At 45.3% G+C, this 18241-nt stretch overlaps 1 protein-coding gene across 2 annotated transcripts in view; it reads right to left on the bottom strand.

Annotated features, from left to right (window-relative positions):
- The window catches only part of GPLD1 (glycosylphosphatidylinositol specific phospholipase D1), a 62155-nt gene that overhangs the window by 39836 nt on the left and 4078 nt on the right, over positions 1 to 18241 (bottom strand). For both annotated transcript variants that reach the window (XM_056132515.1, XM_056132516.1), the window contains exons 4-11: positions 14575 to 14653; positions 11266 to 11363; positions 10233 to 10343; positions 8862 to 8910; positions 7724 to 7778; positions 1861 to 1968; positions 1437 to 1464; positions 1204 to 1343 (exon numbers count right to left, since the gene is read on the bottom strand). In XM_056132515.1, the coding sequence (XP_055988490.1) occupies positions 1204 to 1343; positions 1437 to 1464; positions 1861 to 1968; positions 7724 to 7778; positions 8862 to 8910; positions 10233 to 10343; positions 11266 to 11363; positions 14575 to 14653 (668 nt within the window). The remainder of the gene's footprint in view (positions 1 to 1203; positions 1344 to 1436; positions 1465 to 1860; positions 1969 to 7723; positions 7779 to 8861; positions 8911 to 10232; positions 10344 to 11265; positions 11364 to 14574; positions 14654 to 18241) is intronic.

The raw sequence follows: 18241 nt of genomic DNA, 5'->3' as shown, positions 1-18241 counted from the left end.
GAATCAGGTGCGCCAGGGATCAAACAAGTGTCACCACCAGCAAGACCTGGGCCCTCAGCCCCATACCACGTCTCTGGCACCCTCTTCCCTGCTGTTCCAGCTGTGTCAACGTCCCTCTCCAGACCCCATCCTGAGGTGCTCCGCTCAGCCGTGAGGCAGGGGCTCTGTGCTCAGTGGCAAGGCTGAAAAATCACTCTCATAGGAACCCTGGTTCCCTCAGATTCTGGGCGGATTCTCCGAGAACTGGAAAGATCATGTACAGCTAAAAATGGGCTAGTCTACGTGCCATCCTAGTCTATGACAAATGCTGGTCCCCGGCGTGCCAGGGGGAGGGGGGAACAGGGAGAGGGCAGGAAAGGTAAGAGGTTAACCGGTGCAAGACGACATTCAATTCATGCCTGGAATCTCAACTCTTTACGTGTCTACTCAGTTGCCATTTCATTTTGGCACGGCAGCAAGGGTTCTAGGTAAACACTTTGAAGCCCGAGAAGCCTGGAAGGTGGTTGGGGGTGGGGAGGAGGCGCCCCCCATCCATTCTTGGAGTGTGCATGAAACTGGTACCACCCCAGTGCAGGGCATGGACACTCAGATGGAGCACAGCCAGTGAACTGCATGAACTGCAGCCAGTCTCCTAGGTGGGAGCTGGCTGTGTTTCTGTTCTTTGCCTCCTGATTTTGATCCGCCAGCACTTCACGGGGCTTTTTTCCTCCCTACAGATAACCAGGCTTTTGTTTGTTTATTTTGTTTTTCGGTTTGGAGCCACATTCAGCAATACTCAGGGGTTTCTCCTGGCTCTGCACTAAAGAATCACTCCTAGCAGTCCTGGGGGGACCATATGGGACCAGAGATTCAACCTGGGTTGGCCGCAAGCAAGGCAAGTGCCTCACCCCTATGCAATCGCTCCAGCCCCTATAAGCAGTTTTTTTTTTCTTTTTGGGTCACACCGGCAATGCACAAGGGTTACTCCTGGCTCATGCACTCAGGAATTACTCCTGGCCGTGCTCGGGAATTACTCCTGGCAGTGCTTGGGGGACCATATGGGATGCTGGGAATCGAACCTGGGTCAGCCGCATGTAAGGCAAATGGCCTGTCCGCTGTGCTATCGCTCCAGCCCGCCCCTATAAGCAGTTTTAAGACATGAAAGCTGTGTTGGGAAAGGGCAAGCAAGGCAGAAGTGATGGATAGAAGAAGGAAATAATTCACCTGGTTCCATTTTCTAACATGAAGCCGGTGAGACGATAAATATTAGTAGACCAAAACGCCATGTCATCCAGTCCTCCAAGGAAATAGTCTTGGAATTGTTCCACCAAAAATGGAGATTTTCTTGAATAAGTAGGATAAAGCTACGGTTGAGAGAAAGAAAAGAAATAAACGCAAGGTGTCTCTGTAAACCCCTTTGCATTGAAATCTTGAATCTTGAAAAGTGAAATCTTTACCTTGGAAATAGCTAATATTTCCCCATACCTGTAATATAAAATGAGAATTTTGATTAGTGAGTGTGGTTTCTTCCCCCAAAATGAAGCAAACAATAAATAAAAATATCCACCAGCCCACAATCACTGCCACACAAATTGCTTCGAATATGCAAAGTCCACAAATGCAAAATTTACTTCCAGAAAACAAAATCATGAAAGAAGCATGGTAAGGAAGTCACATTTGAATCAGGGGCTGAAGAGATACTACAGGGAGTCAGGCACTTGCCTTGCAACAGTCGACCCAGGTTCAATCCCCAGCACCCCAGAGGGTCTCCTGAGCCCACCAGGAGTGACCTCTGAGCAGAGCCGAGTATGGCCCAAATAAAAATAAATAAATAAAATTAAAAATTAAATCAGTCACATATCCTTTTTTGGTAATACTTACAGTTCCAGAAACTGAAGGTAAGAACAGTCAACAATTGCTTTTTGAGTGATAACTTCACGGCCATAGAGTTGCTTATAAATTTCCAGGAGGTCTTTCACAGGTACATACCTGAGCAAAATATGGATTATTTTGATTTTCAAGTTTGATTATGGCAGCGCCAGTTAATTGATAATTATTAGGTGCCAGACACCATGCAAAAAGCTCTTATTTATTTAATCCTATCAAAATCCCCAAGCAGTTCAAACGATCATATTACCTTTTTATATAAGAAGAAACCAAAGCACAGAAAAGTTCCTCTGTCTAGTGACACAGGATTAACAACCAGCACCTTGAGTAAATATTTATGAAGGTACATCCAAAGACGGAATACTATGTAGCATAAAGGAGACATTTTCTATTGAAAATTCAGAGTCCAAGGAGAGATTTAAGTAATTCTATTCTTTTCCATTGAACTATTCTCTAGTTATCATTCTGTATAAAACACCAAACACCACCTGTGGCAGTGGAAAAAAATTCTACAGTAAGCATGTAGTTCACAGATAATAATCATCTCGATTTTAAAAAAGACATCTTACGGGGCTGGAGCGATAGCACAGAGGGTAGGGCGTTTGCCTTGCACGCAGCCAACATGGCCGACCCAGGTTCGATTCCCAGCATCCCATATGGTCCCCGAGCACCGCCAGGAGTAATTCCTGAGTGCATGAGCCAGGAGTAACCCCTGAGCATTGCCGGGTGTGACCCAAAAAGCAAAAAAAAAAAAAAAAAAAAAAGACATCTTAAACATTTGCTTTATACTGAATCATCTTACATAATCATTACAAAATTCTTAAACTACATCAGCTAGGAGCCATTATGAATAAAAAGCTTATTTTTCTTAGAGTATCTCTATAAGAATCTATAGAAAAGACCATTTTTTATTTCATAAACACATCAAAAATTCAGGAGATTTTACAGGGTTAAGACACATGCCTAGCAGGGCCGGAGCAATAGTGGGTACAGCATTTCCCTTGCACGTGGCCAACCTGGGTTCAATCCCTGGCATCTCGGCATCTCAGCATTCCATAAGGTCCCCCAAGCACCACCAGGAGTAATTCCTAAGTGCAGAGCCAGGAGTAACTCCTGAGCATCGCTGGGTGTAACCCAAATAGCAAAAAGTAGATTAAAAAAAAAAAACAAAGACACACACACACACACACACACACACACACACAACAAAGACACATGCCTAGCATGGGCCTGATCGACTCAATAATCCCTCAGTACCACTGAGAGTGGCCTCGGAGGTCCCCAGCAATGCTGTGGGGCCCAGGTATCCCCAGCACTGAAGGGCCCACCATACAATCCGCAGGCCCTTACGTTGACCCCAACCCCCTGCTCAGCGGCCATGAGCAGAATCCCCATCGGGGCCTCCAGGACATCTGAGCACCACTTGGGATCCCCCCAACTGCCCACATACCCCAGTAGAGAGAGAGAGAGAGAGCACCAAAATGGGTCTCCCAATAAAAATAACTCAAAAGGAGAGACAAAAATATTTTTTCAGATGAATCACCAAGCTAGGCAGAAAGTGAAAATTTTCCAAACACCAAAAACAAATTGAGAGTGGAAACTCTGTGAGGTAAGCAAATGGGAAAGAGATTTTTGCCTTGACAGAATCTACCAAACTCTGTGGACTGTGAGGTTTAGCTTTATTTTGCTTTTTTGATTGTTTCTGTTTTTGTTTTTTGTCTTGGGGTCACACCAGGCGATGCTCAGGGATTACTCCTGGCTCTTCACTCAAGCAATACTCCTGGTCGTGCGTGGGGGGATCATATGGGATACCAGGGATCAGTTGAGTGAAAGGCAGGTGCCTTACTTGCTGTATTATCTCTCCAGCCCCTTAATTTTGCTTTTTGATGGCATGTGACTTATAGGAAATAGGAGAGAAGGCACAGGAATGGCAGCAGAGAGACCCCCAGACCAAAGGTCACATACGCCTTCTGCTTGAGTAGGACTTAGAAATAAAACCAACATACAAGGACCGCCAAGATACCTGCGTACATTCTCTTGGCAATTGATAAACGTAAAAAGACATCTTTCTCTAGAACTTGTCATTACTACCCATCCCCCCAAACATTTTGTCTTGTGAGCATGCTGGCACAACCAGTGAACAAGAACCCACAGGAGCAAGACCTACACTGCGAGGCAGAAAGTGGCACAGACCAGGAAGAGACAGCTATGAGCAACTCACACGAGGAACTTTCCAGATGTGAGGACCCTCAAGGTCTAAAAGCCCTCACTCAGGCAACCAAACTTAAAGGGAAATTTTTTTTACAGATACATATTATACACACACACACACACACACACACACACACACTTAAGCACACAAGGCTTAACCTTTAACAAAATGTTAATGATCTCTTATAGAAGGGCTTAATGGCACCTGGATGAAATACAACAATCTTCACACTCTTTCCTCTAATGGTGGTGGGATAGGTGTTCGAATATTAAATATAATCAAATATTGTAAACCACTTTATAAAATAAAAAAATAACAAAAATAAATGAATAAATAAAGAGCCCTCACTCAGAAGGACTGGTCAATGGCTGGAAAGCACCACAAGAGTGTGGGGGGTGGAGGGTTAAAATAGAGGAGGGTCCTGTAAGGCAACATCAGTTGGAAATGATCACTCTGGACAAGAACTGAGAGTTGATAGTTAGTGAAGGGATATACATGATAATCTTTCAGCATCTGTATTGCAAACCAGAGTGCCTAAAATGAGAAGGAGAAAGAGAGAGAAGAGAGGTGCCTGCTATAGAGGCAAGCAGAGGTGGGGGATGTTTTGGGAAGTGGGAGGGAAACTGGGGCCATTGGTGCTGGGAAATTGCACTGGTGGAGGGACGGGTGTTGGAACATTGGATGACTGAAATCCAATCATGAACAGCTTTATGATGCTCTATCTCATGGTAGTTCAATAAAATAAATTTTTTTTTAAAATAATAAAATAAAGGGCCCTCACAGACCCCTTGCTTCATTATCCTAAGAAAATCCCCACCTCTCCAAGGGCATAGATAAGCTGGCCCTTGAATATGCAATATACAAAGAAGCTGGATGATCATCTACAGGTGCAGAAAGACTGTCTCTATGACCTAGTTCATCCCGACTTTTCTATTCTTTTATTATGAAATATCCAGAGAGGGGCCAGAAAGATAGTGCAGAGGGTAGGGCACTAACCTTTCATGCAGACAACCTGGTTTTGGTCCCCAGCACCTCTCAATTCCCTCCAGGAGTTATCCCTGAGCCCAGAAGCAAAAGTAAATTCTGAGCACAGCCAGGTATGGACAAGAAACCAATAACAACATCAGAAAATCCAGTTAACACCTTTGTAGGACCAACCAGCTAGACTCTCTCCTTAGGCTGACTTCCTTTTGCTCCAGCATAGTTTTCAATAAAAGGCTCATTCTCTTTTGGGGAAAGGGGGTCACACCCAGCAGTGCTCAGGGGTTACTCCTGGCTCTGCACTCAGGAATTACTACGAGTGGTGCCTGGAGGACCATATGAGATGCCGGGGATCAAACCCCGGTTGGTTGCGGGTCAGTTGCAGGTCAGTTGCGGTCAGTTGCTGGTCTATCACTCTGACCCCCAAAAGGCTCATACTTAAACCCTGTCCCCTTCGTGATTTCGAACCTAGGAGAAAATGTGGGCCCCATTCTGCTATAATGCCATCACTCCAAGTCAGAAAAACTTCAGGTTGAACAGAACCTAGTGGGCCTGGGTTCCATTTTGCATATGACAATGTTGCCAAAAGTCCTAGTACAACTGCTCTCTAGATATCGTATAATTCTAATCCAAATCCCAAAGTCTTTCCTGGAACATGACAATTTTATGTGAAGGAGACAAAGCAATCTAATAGGCAAGCTGCCTTTAGAGAAAGAAGACAGACTGGATGAACTGTCCTGACAGAGGTTAAGAGCCTGTGTCATAGGAACATTTTGTGTCAAGTTAAACCATCACGACAAACATGTCCATTAACCACAGGCAGACGTGTTTATTCTGACATCCCCTTTCAATGAAGGACTATTTGCTACTCTATTCAATGATGAAAATGAATGACCTGCTGGTGAATATATCATCTGTATGACTACATTTCTGTATGAAGTCATATCTGTATGACATCATACTGTTTTTGTTTTGTTTTAGGGCCACATCTGACTATGCTCAGGGCTTACTCCTGGTGCTATGCTCAAAGGTCACTCCTGGCAGTGCTCAGGGGACCATATGCAATGTTGGGGCTCTAACCTGGGTCAAGCACATGAAAGGGAAGTGCCTTAACGCTTATACCATCTCTCCAGCCCCGCAGGAACATAATCTTTTTTTTTTTTTTGAGAAGGGAAATGTGCAGAACACCTTATGTATGATTCTATTGTCTACATTTTTATTTGCAATTTTTACTGATCATAATTTTCTCATAAATCTTTATCTCCGTGGGATTGGAGAGATAGTACAGCTGGTAAGGCACTTATCTTGCATGTGGCTGACCCCATTTGAATCCCCAGTCCTCCAAGAACCACCAGGAATGATCCCTGAGCACAGAGCCAAAACTTAGCCCTGTGCACTGGTGGGTATGACATCCCCTCCCCCCACCTCGCAAAACAAAAAATTCTTACACTCCATCTTATGTTTTCCTCTTTTTCAGTAAATTTTTACCCATATTTACAGAAACATACTTTGGATTTATAAAGGAGAATGAGTGGAGAGGACCATCCCACATATTGGACTTTATAAGAACAAACACTAGGGGCTGGAGCAATAGTACAGTGGGTAGGGCATTTGCCTTGCACGAGGCAGACCCGGGTTCGATTCCCAGCATCCCATATGGTCCCCCAAGCATCGCCAGGAGTAATTCCTGAGTGCAGAGCCAGGAGTAACCCCTGTGCACTGCCAGGTGTGACCCAAAAAGAAAAAAAAACACCAGCCAATGTCCTCAGCCTAGTATGGGAAGGATCTCTAAAGAGCTGGGGGGTAGGGTAGATTCAAGGGGTGCGACTCAATATATAAGAAGACAAGGGTTGGGGAGTTTGGACTATGGCTTGCTTTTTTTTCTGACTCTTCATAAGAAATAAGTCCATTGCATTTTATCATGTAGAGTGAAAACAACATAATATTCTGGATATGGGTTCAACCATGTGTCATAAGACTATGGAGAAAAGCAACAAAATGAGTAACAGGAAATACAGGTCGTGTTGTCCCCCGGTGGGGAGAGAAAGGGCTGCAGAAGAAAAAGTCAGGAGTTTCTGATGCCAATACAGCTATTTCCTAAGCAATGTGGTAGTTCCACAGCTGTTCATCACCTGATTTTTAAATAAATATAAATTAATATTCTTTTGTATGTTCACTGGCCATGGCAGAGCCTGGCAAGCTCCCCATGTGGTATTCAATATGTCAAAAACAGTAACAATAACGGGTCTCATTCCGCTGACCTTGAAAGAGCCTCCAATATGGCGCCATTGGGAAAGATGAGTAAGGAGAGGCTGCTAAAATCTCAGGGATGGGACAAATAAAGACACTACTGGTGCCCACTCAAGCAAATCGATGAACAATGGAATGACAGTGATACAGTGACAGTGATGTTCACTGGTGCTGGGCCAGAGACCATGTGCAGAACCGGGGATGGAATCAGGACTGGTCATGTGCAAGGCAAGTGCTTTACCCCTGCATTTTACCCCAACAATGAAATCTTTTCAAGAATTCCAACTTAAAGTCTCACTTTCCAAAATTTCCAAGTGCATTAAACTTTTGGTTATGGTCCTAAGTGACATTTTCTAAGTAAACCAAAGGAAACAAAGTGGCCAGCTCAGAGGTTTAAATAGACTTTGCTCTTACCAGTGCCTGGACAGGTAATTATGGTTAAATTCAGACTGACTCAGCACATCTCCTCCTAGGATATGAAAAAAAAAATTAAATTAAATTTGTACCAGGTGGATTCATGACCACACAAAGTGTTCTTCAAAACAAATTTACTTATTCCAGATGTTCTTTATATATATACTTAAAATTGGGGTGGGGGGAGAGGGGGACTACATCCAGTGGTGTTCAAGGTTTACTCCTGATTTACTCTGTGCTCAGAGATCACTCATGGCAGGGCTCAGGGGACCATATGTGGTGCTGAGGATAGAGCCCAGGTCTGCCGTGTGTAAAACAAGCATCTTAGCTGCTGTACTATCACTTCAGACCCTCATTCTTTATATTTTTGTATGTTGAATTGTTTTAGTCACAGACACATCGTTAAGAAAAAAATGATCATTTAAAGTTGATATTATAGTGGAGCAGTGCTCAGTGGTCCTTCTGCAGCCCTTTGTGCCATTTCTCTGGCCCCAAAAATGTGGTTTTTATTGTCTTTATGGAGCCGCACAACACGGGACCCATGTCCTCTATCACCTGAGCTATAGGTCCCGTCCAACAAATGATTTCCTACTTTAAGGAAAGATGGGCAATAAGGATCTTACAAATAAGTGTCTCTTGCCATCTAGTTTATATCCCTAAAGATCATTTACTACAGGGGGGGAAAAGGCAGGTATTACCAATTTAAAGGATTAGGAGAAACTCGGTAGCACTGATTTTAATCTGATATTAAAAGAAAGCATTTGTGGGGGCTGGAGAGATAGCACAGTGGGTAGGACGTTTGCTTTGCAAGTGGCTGACCCGGGTTCGATTCCCAGCATCCCATATGGTCCCCTGAGCACCACCAGGAGTAACTCCTGAGTGCAGAGCCAGGAGTAACCCCTGTGCATCACCAGGTGTAACCCAAAAAGCAAAAAAAAAAAAAAAAGAAAAAAAAAAGAAAGAAAAAGAAAGCATTTGTAACATTATGACAAGCTATATCAAAATGTGATATTTGGCAAAAACTACACATGCACCATCTTTTATCTTTATGACCAAATGAGTTTACCTGTATTGTAAACAAGATAGATACTAGAATAGAAGATAGGTAAGTATAAACTGACATAGAATAAAAAAATACCGAAGTCACCAGTTGAATGTGCCTCTGAATAGGAGCCGTGAAAATCAATCTGAGGAGAAAAAAATCAAATAAAAGAAAGTCAGCCTGAGAAAGAAAATCTTCTGAAATATATTTCACAGCAAAGCCCAAACTCCAACCCCACAATCAAACAAGCTTTGAGCTAGTAACTAACCCACCACGTTGCTGAGGATTCCTTCACAAATGAACTCAATATTTAGAGGTGCACTTCATATGATCATGATATCATTTCATTTGTGGAAGCTGCATATGTTGGCAGCTGAGGTGTACCCTTAATACGGGCAAACATTTGCCCCCAAAGTGACCCACATGGGGCTCCCAGCCTAATATTACTGAGTGATCACAGAAGACCCCCGGAACCAAATCACAGGTCTCAATGTTGAGAAACGGGCATTTTCATATGGAAAAGGAAAGCAAAATACACGAAACTACTCCTATTAAAATATGACCAAATAGGGGCCAGAGAGAGCACTCAGGGGAGAGAAAGGGCTGCAGAAGAAGAAAGGTCAGGAGTTCCAGATGCCAATATAACTATTTCCTAAGCAGTGGGGTAGCTCCACAGCTGTGCATCGTCTGATTTTTAAAGAAATATAAATTAATATGTTCACTGGTGCTGGGGTGAGGACTATGTTCAGTATCACGGCTGGCCATATGCAAGGCAAGTGCTTCACACCTGCACTCCCCCCTCCCCCAACAATGAAATCTTTAATTCCAACCTGCGGGGCTGGAGCGATAGCACAGCGGGGAGGGTGTTTGCCTTGCACGCGGCTGACCCAGGTTCAATCCCCGGCATCCCATATGGTACAAAGTAAGTGCTTTAGCCCAGGTTTTGCGTGAGCCAGCCACCAGCTCCATACGACCTCTAAATCCCACCTGGTATAGCCCTGGAGACCCCCAAACACTGCTGCACCCACATCACCAGGTCTAATTATGACACCATCTGGCCTAGTTGGCCAAGTTATTGCCGGGAGTACCCCCCGCCCCCCCCCCCCCCCACACACACACACGCCTTCCAGTCCACCATGTTCCGTGGAATAGCTTGGGAGGTACCTAGCAAAGACAAAGAAGTGAGTCACCTCAAGGAGGTCATTCAGAGGTTGAGCCGAGGTTTTGCATGCACAAGGCCAGAGGTTGGACTTCTAGGGTCCAGAATCTACCCAGGACTAAGGAGATTGATGGGAATGACAAAGAAAAGTGGGTACTCCCACAAATTTCGCTTCGCAACAAGAAATCTCATTTGTACACGACAGCAGGCAAGGCCCATGTTTTCATTTCCTTCCCAGGGGTTCGTTTTTTGAGGGAGTCTGTCCTCCGGCTCTCTGAAAGGCGGCGACCCGAACGGCAGACACTCACAGCACCCATGGTCTGGAGGAAGCCCTGCTCGATGCCCAGGCTGTGCCAGCTCACATCTGCTACCATGTGGGAGGTAATGCCGAACAGGAACGCCACCAGTTTCTCTGTGTTCTGCCAAGCAAAACAAATCAGATTCACGCTTGTTGGCATGTCTTTATACCAGTGATCCTAGCAGCTGAAGAGACAGCTCAGAGGACTTCATATGCAGGAGGCCCAGGTCTGATCCCTGGCCCCGTATGGTCCCCTAAGCACCCCTGGAAGGGATCCCTAAGCATCAACCCACACACACACCCAAATTAATAAATAAATAAATGTTAAAAAATATTTTTAACAGTTATGGATCCATTTCTGTTATTAAGACTTCACAAAAGGGGATGGAATGATAGTATAGCGAGGAGGGCATTTGCCTTGCATGCAGTCAACCCAGGTTCAATCTCCGGCAATCCCGTAGGGTCCCCTGAGGACCGCCAGGAATAATTCCTGAGTGCAGAGCCGGAAGTAACTCCTGAACATCTCTGGGCATGACCCAAAAAGAAAAAAAAAATATATATATATATATATTTGAATCAGGAGGGTATTTAACGGGTGCCCAGACACCACACACAACATAAGGAGTTTTAAAATGTTTCACAGAGCCTAGGGCCAGTACCAAAGTACAGCGGATACTTGTTTGGCACATGGTAGACCTGGGTTTGATCTCTGGTATCCCATATGGTTCCCCATGGCTGCCAGGTGTGATCCCTGAGTGCAGAGCCAGGAGTAACCCCTGAGCATTGCCAGGTGTAACCCCCAAACAAACAAACAAACAAACATTTTTCAGGGCCTGGGAAGTGCTTTCAGATTAATTTCTATTTAACCAAGTGACTTAGTCCAAACTTTAAAAAAATAACATATTCAAAAATCAATGTGCCAAGTTTACAATCAGAGGATATGAAGGTGAGCTGCCCTCTGAGTCTGGGATTGGGTGAGGGGTCCAGGTATGAAAGAAGGGCTGGAGATGGGTTCTCAGGTAGGCGCACAGGGTCATGCCTACCTTGTCCCAGGGCAGGGGGTAGTTTTCACGGATGTAATGAACACTGGCATTAAGAAATGGCGTCCAGTGTGTGCTCTCCGACACATCGTGGAATCTCCCTGGCAAAACAAAAACAGGCCTGAGGCACCTTTCCAGAGTGGTCCCTGCTCTCTCCTCCCTCCCTCCAGGATTCTTCAGACATTCAAATAAGTCCCTGAAACAGCAAAGGCAACAGCAGTGTACACAGAACACTTCCGGTTTTCTGGGCCGGACAGAGGATTGAAGGGTTTTCAATGTCTGCATCCAGAAACCAAGGATAAGGGGCAGTGTGTCTGTCTGTGTTTGAATCTCTCTCTCTATCTCTGTCTCTGACTATCTCTGTCTCTATCTCTCTCTCTGTGTGTTTTGTTTTATTTTGCTTTTTGGACCACACCTGGCATGCTCAGGGATTACCCCTGGCTCTGCACTCAAGAATCACTCCTGAAAGGGCTCAGGAGACCCTATGGAATGCTGGGAATCTAACCCAGATGGGCCACATGCAGGACAAACATCTTATCTGCTGTACTATCACTCAGGCCCCTGTGTTTGAATCTCTTTATCCATCAGCAACTAAGACCCATCAATGGATGAGTGGATAAAAAAGAAAGACATGTACAGTGGGATTGTTTTGTGTCTCCTCCCAGTTAGTATAAAAGAGAAAAGCAGATATTCCCAAGACTGATAAAAATCTCAGGAGAACATCAGCCAGCTACCTTGCAATCAGCACATGTCTACAGCTCTTCTGACTGAACTTTTGGGTTATCAGCGACAGCTGGTGCCAATCTTTATATCCAAAAAGAAGGTATTTGTTGCTTTATTAAAGACATAGAAGGGGTCAGAATGATAGTGCAGGAGTTAAGGCTCTTGTCCTGCATGGCTGACCTCAGTTCTGTCCCCAGCACCACGTGGTTCTTCAAGTACCATGAGTAACAATCCCCAGCACAGAGGTGGGCATGGTCTCAAAGCACGGGCGGGGGGGGGGGGGGGGGGGGGGGGGGGGAGGGGAGGGGTGGACCCAGAACCCTCCAAGAAATGACAAAACATTTGAAAACTAAATTCAACAGAAAATGTCAGATAGCTTGTAGCTTGAAGTCCTTCTCTACTCTTGCCAGAATCTTTGTCTACCTTTTGTTTTGTTAATGTCTTTAAAGATAACACATATTAAGCAATGTTTCTCAAGCCTGACTTCTTAAAAATCCCCCTTTTAAGATAAGATTAGGATCTGGAGCAATAGCACAGCAGGTAGGGTGTTTGCCTTGCAAATAGACCCGGGTTCGATTCCCAGCATCCCATATGGTCCCCTGAGCACCGCCAGGGGTGATTCCTGAGTGCAGAACCAGGAGTAACCCCTGTGCATCGCTGGGTGTGACCCAAAAAGCAAAAATAAATAAATAAATAAAAATAAGATAAGATTATCTCAGGGAATGATTGAAATGTCCAGAGCCGCCCTACATGTTTCTGGAAATAATGGCTGATGATTCTAAGACTCCATAAAGGGGCGCCATGATGCGCCAGTGTACTGGGGTCTTTCCTTGAACCCCCACTCCCCACCCAGGTCCTCTCTGGGTGCCCTCCACCTTGGACAATGTGTCTGGGCTGGGCTGGGAGAGGGTCCCCCTCCACCAGTTTCTTTGCCTTCTGACTTTGTTTGGGTTGAGTTTGGCCAATGGGGAAAACTAACAGGAAGTGTGAGCAAAGGAAGAGAGATTGGGGTTTTAATGTTTCAGTTCTGCTTGTGTGGGTGCCAGTGTGCCAGCATGTTCTGAGACTGAACCCAGCCCTCACCCGAAGGCCTTCCCTCCACCAAACTGCAATTCCAGTAGCTTCCTCCTCCCCATCCCTTGACCAAAGTTTTCCTGTGTCCTGGCGCTGGAGGAGGTGTGTAAGCTGCCCCCACAATGATTCAGTCTGGGTGTACCTTCTGGGTCCCCCTGGGGCCCTGATGGTACAGTCCCATAAACCTGGTTTACTAGTAACACGACAGCACAGACTTGCTCAACATTTGACAACAGAGTGGCATGTTAAGTGGCCCAATAAAGAAGTGGAGGAGCCATAGTATACAGCGGGCAGAGTGTTTGCCTTGCACACGGCCAACCAGGGTTCAATCCCTGGCATCCCATGTGGTCACCCCAGCACCGCCAGGAGTAATTCCTGAGTGCACAGCCAGGACTAACCCCTGAGCGTCATTGGTGTGACCCAAAAAGAAGTGAAACCACACTCAGCATGTAAGTGACATTTCCTGTTCCCACATGAACATGACAACATAAAGGGTATGTTTTCAAAACACACCTGTCAGTTGACTTTCTTTGGGTTTGAGTGGGGGGGGGGCGCACCTGGCAATGCTCAGGACTCCTGACTCTGTGTTCAGGGTTAATTTTAAAATGTGTTCTCCTGGGCTGAAGTGATAGCACAACGAGTAGAGCGTTTGCCTTGCACGCGGCCAACCTGGGTTCAATTCCCAGCATCCCATATGGTCCCCTGAGCACCGCCAGGAGTGATTCCTGAGTGCAAAGCCAGGAGTAACCCCTATGCATCGCCGAATGTGACCCAAAAAGCCAAAAATAAATAAATAAATAAAATAAAATGTGTTCTCTTGCCACAGAATAGTCAAATGAGTAAAGGTGCTTAGAATAAAGGTTTCAGGAACTGGAATGATAGCACAATGGGTAGGGCATTTGCCTTGCATGCGGCCAACCCTGGTTCAATTTCCAGCATGCCATATGGTCCCCCGAGCACTGCAAGGAGTAATTCCTAAGTGCAGAGCCAGGAATAAGCCCTGACCATCTCTGGGTGTGACCCAAAAAGAAAAAAAAAAGGTTTCAGAACTTTGAAAATTTTAATTAGATTTAAAGAGCAACTGTATGAACCAATTCGTTGGTCAGCGGTAGTAGAAATGTAATGTGCTGTACTACACATATACATATATACATATATACACATACGTATATACACAGATGTATAAATGACAGGTAAATTATTGACACAGACAGAGGTAGATATATAATCACTGAGTATAACCACAGCCCTTCCCCTGCAAAGTAATGCACCATATTTTTTGTTTTGTTTGGGGGGGTGTCATACCTGGAATGCTCAGGGGTTACTCCTCACTCTGCACTCAGAAATTACTCCTACCATAAGGAATGCTGGGGATTGAACCTGGGTTGGCCGTGTGCAAGGCAAATGCCCTTCCCACTGTACTACTCTCTGGCCCCAATAATTCACTATTTTTTTTTTAAGTGATAGCTATTCAAGTAAAAAATGGCATCATTTGGTTTGAAATGCTTGTCTTACCGGTTTCACAAATGCTGGGGTAAAACGAATCCGGAAATACTGTCCCGGCCTGGTACGCATCCTGATGTTCATGTAACAGCTGGGGGGGGGGGGGGGTGCAGAGAAATAGATTAGTGGGCTGAGATGGTCAGCAGACTGAGAAATTCAGACCCTGTCCACTTCCAACTGTAGGATTCCAGAACCACCGGGTATATGAACAGAGGCGGGATCTGTCAGGAGTGATCCCTGAGCAGAGTCAGGAATGATGCCTGATCACATCCAGGTGTGGCCCAACCCCCCCCTACACACACACACACACACACACACACACACACACACACCAAAAATTAATATTCACCAAGGCATCTCCTAGTGAAATTATATATAAAAGTATCATAAGTCACATTTCTATTTCATCATTTAAAAAGCATCATTTTTCAACAGTGGGAAAATAAAAAAAGTAACTCTGAACAAATTTTGGAAAGTACTCCTGTCGGTGGGCTGGAGCGATAGCACAGCGGTAGGGCATTTGCCTTGCGTGCAGCCAGCCCTGCCGAGCCAGGTTCGATTCCTCCGCCCCTTTCAGAGAGCCCGGCAAGCTACCGAGAGTATCTCGCCCGCACAGCAAAGCCTGACAAGCTCCCCATGACGTATTCAATATGCCAAACACAGTAACAACAAGTCTCAAAATAGAAACATTACTGGGCCCGCTCGAGCAAATCGATGAACAACAGGCGGACAGGGACAGTGACAGTGACGGTGGCCCTTGTCGCCAAAATAATCAGAAAACTTCCTGGGAAGGTGGGTAGGGGAAGGAGAGAAATACAGAGCAAAGCCATGTCCTTCAGATATAAAAATGTGTTAAGCTAAGAAAATCTCGTTCTTCCTTTGGACAACTTGGCAGGCTACCGAATGTAACCTGCCCACACGGCAGAGTCTGGCAAACTCCCCGTGGCATACCCAATATGCCAAATACCAGTAACAACGATGGGTCTCATTCTCCTAACCCCGAAAGAGCCTTGAATATGGCACTTTTTAAAATCTCAGGGCTAGGGCGAAGGAGACGTTATGGGTGCCTGCTTGAGGCAATCGACGAACAACAAGATGATCGTGATCATTATTGTGAGGCAAGGAAATAATAGTGTGATAGCAAAAGAAGACAGTAAGATAACAAGGAAATACAGACGCATGCATTCTTGATAACTCGATGGGTGATAGGAATAAAGGATGAAATTGGGGGCCTGGCGAGACAGTACAGTGGACAGGGTACTAACTTTGCATGCTGCCAAGCTGGGTTCGATCTCTGGCACCACCTATGGTCCCCACAGCCCCTCCAAGACTGACCTCTGAGCACACGGGAGTAAGCCCTTGGTATTGCCAGGAATTGCCCAATCCTCCCCCTGAATAAAGAAAGAAATAGTTTTTAAACCCTGAAGCAGATCTGTTTCAAAATCTGAAATACTTAAGAATTTTTAATGAAGTATATAAGCTCTTGGGATGGAGTGATAGCACAGCGGGTAGGGCGTTTGCCTTGCATGCAACCAACCCAGTTCAATTCCTCTGTCCCTCTTGGAGAGCCCAGCAAGCTACCGAGAGTATCTCACCTGCACGGCAAAGCCTGGCAAGCTACCTGTGATGTATTCAATATGCCAAACACAGTAACAAGTCTCACAATGGAGATGTTACTGGGCCGGCTCGAGCAAATCGATGAACAACGGGAGGACAGTACAGTACTATATAAGCTCTTAAGGGTATTCGCCCTCACTTAGCTATCCATGTTTTCTCTGGTTGGGGGGAGGAAGGTGCTTCTGGGTCACAGGGATCTAGTTGGTAGTGATGGGGATGGAGGGATGGGCCAAGCCTAGTCAGGAAACCTAGAGAAGAAAATCAATGGACTCTGAGAATTTAGGTGAAGTCCGGTGAAGATGGATTGTAATTGGAGATGTATGTGTGAAATCGTGGTTTTAAGTAGGTAACAGAAAAGCAGGAAAGCAGGAAGGCAGACAGATATATTTTGTTAGTGCCAACTGGAAACAAAAGTTAAGACAATTTGAGCATCAAGATAATGGACAGTAAGGGGCCAGAGCGATAGTATAGAGGACAGGGCATTTGCCTTTATGCAGCCAACCTGGGTTCAATCCCCGGCTTCCCATATGGTTTCCCAAGCACTGCCAGGGGTAATTCCTGAGTGCAGAACCAAGAGTAACCCCTGAGCATCTCTGGGTATGACCGAAAAAGAAAAATAAAAAAGATAATGACAGTAATGTATTATAAAATACTGAAGAAAATAGAAAGGCATGAATGTATTCTGATAAGATAATGCATTAATGAAGAAGGAAATGCCCTTTCAGCAGAATGTCAACTTATAAATATAGAAGGAATGACAGAAGCAGATCAACACATTTGGTAACATTACCATAATAATTACCCCAGGCAAGAACTACCACTTGGATGTTTAACTAGTGGTTCGAGTCTGAGGGGTCCAGGGATGTGGTTCAGGAGTAAAGGGCCTGGCTTGCAGGCAGGAGATTTAGGTTTGATCCTCAGCACCACACACAAGGAGTACATAGTGTCAATAGAGCTACCTACACATACACACTTCATTATGAACTGAAAACTTAATTTCCAGCGTGAAAATGCGGCAGGCACCTCCTGTATCACGAGTTAAAGAGTACCATCCACGGAACCTTGCAGTTGACTGCTCTTCCCTATTCTTCTTCCTCTGTACAACAAAAACCTTGAAGCAACCAGAGCTAATGAGGATGTGAAAAAGGAACAACCATCTTGTATGTGGGAATGGCCCCGGGTTCAGCCACGATGGAGAAATGGTGTGACAACTTCTCAATACGTTAAAAACAGAATGTCTATATGACTCAGTGACCCCACTCCTGGGCATCACCCTCGAGGACACAAAACCATTTATTCAGAAAGGTCCATGCGCGCCTAGTTCATTGCCATGCGAAGGACAAATTGCTAAGATCTGGAAATGCCCCAAATACCCAAGTTCAGAGGGATGAATGAAGAAATGATGGTAATTTCTATACCGTGGATTATTGCTTTGCTCTAAGGAAAGATGCGATCTTGCCTTTTCCTACAATCTGGCTAGAACCGGGTGGTGTCATGTTAAGTGAAGTAAGTCAGGGGAAGAAAGGAAAATACTGAATGATCTCATTCATCATGTGGGATCTGAAGAAACAAAGCACGAGAATGGACAGTGTCCAGTGAAAACAAACCTTTGGGCTCTGCCACCAGAACTGAGGCTTACCAAGGGGGTCAGAGAGATAGTACAGGGGGTACGGTATTTGCCTTGCACAGAGTCAACCCAGGTTCTATCCCCGTCACCACACGTGGTCCCCCAAACCCACCAGAGTGATCCCTGAGCACAGAGCCAGGAGTAAGGCCTGAGCACCACTGACATGGCCCCAAAACAGACAAAAAGACAGACAGACACTCGAAAGAAATAAGAATCTGCCTATTTAAAGGCAACCTGAGCATGTGCAGAGAGATTTACTAGTAAAGGTCAACTTGTATCCTCGACTTTAATTTTGGATGGTGGGGGTTGGGGCCATAATTGGCAGTGCGAGCAGGTACTCCTAGCTCTGTGCTCAAGAACAACCCCTGGTGGTACTGGGGGGAGGGGCACATGAGAGTGTATGGAGACTGAAATGGGGTGGGGGGCATGAAAGCA

The sequence above is a fragment of the Sorex fumeus genome, unplaced genomic scaffold, assembly GCF_029834395.1.
Source record: "Sorex fumeus unplaced genomic scaffold, SorFum_2.1 ptg000094l, whole genome shotgun sequence".
Classification (NCBI taxonomy): Eukaryota; Metazoa; Chordata; class Mammalia; order Eulipotyphla; family Soricidae; genus Sorex; species Sorex fumeus.
Note: the sequence above shows the minus strand (reverse complement) of the source record. Positions and strands in the feature narration are given on the sequence as shown.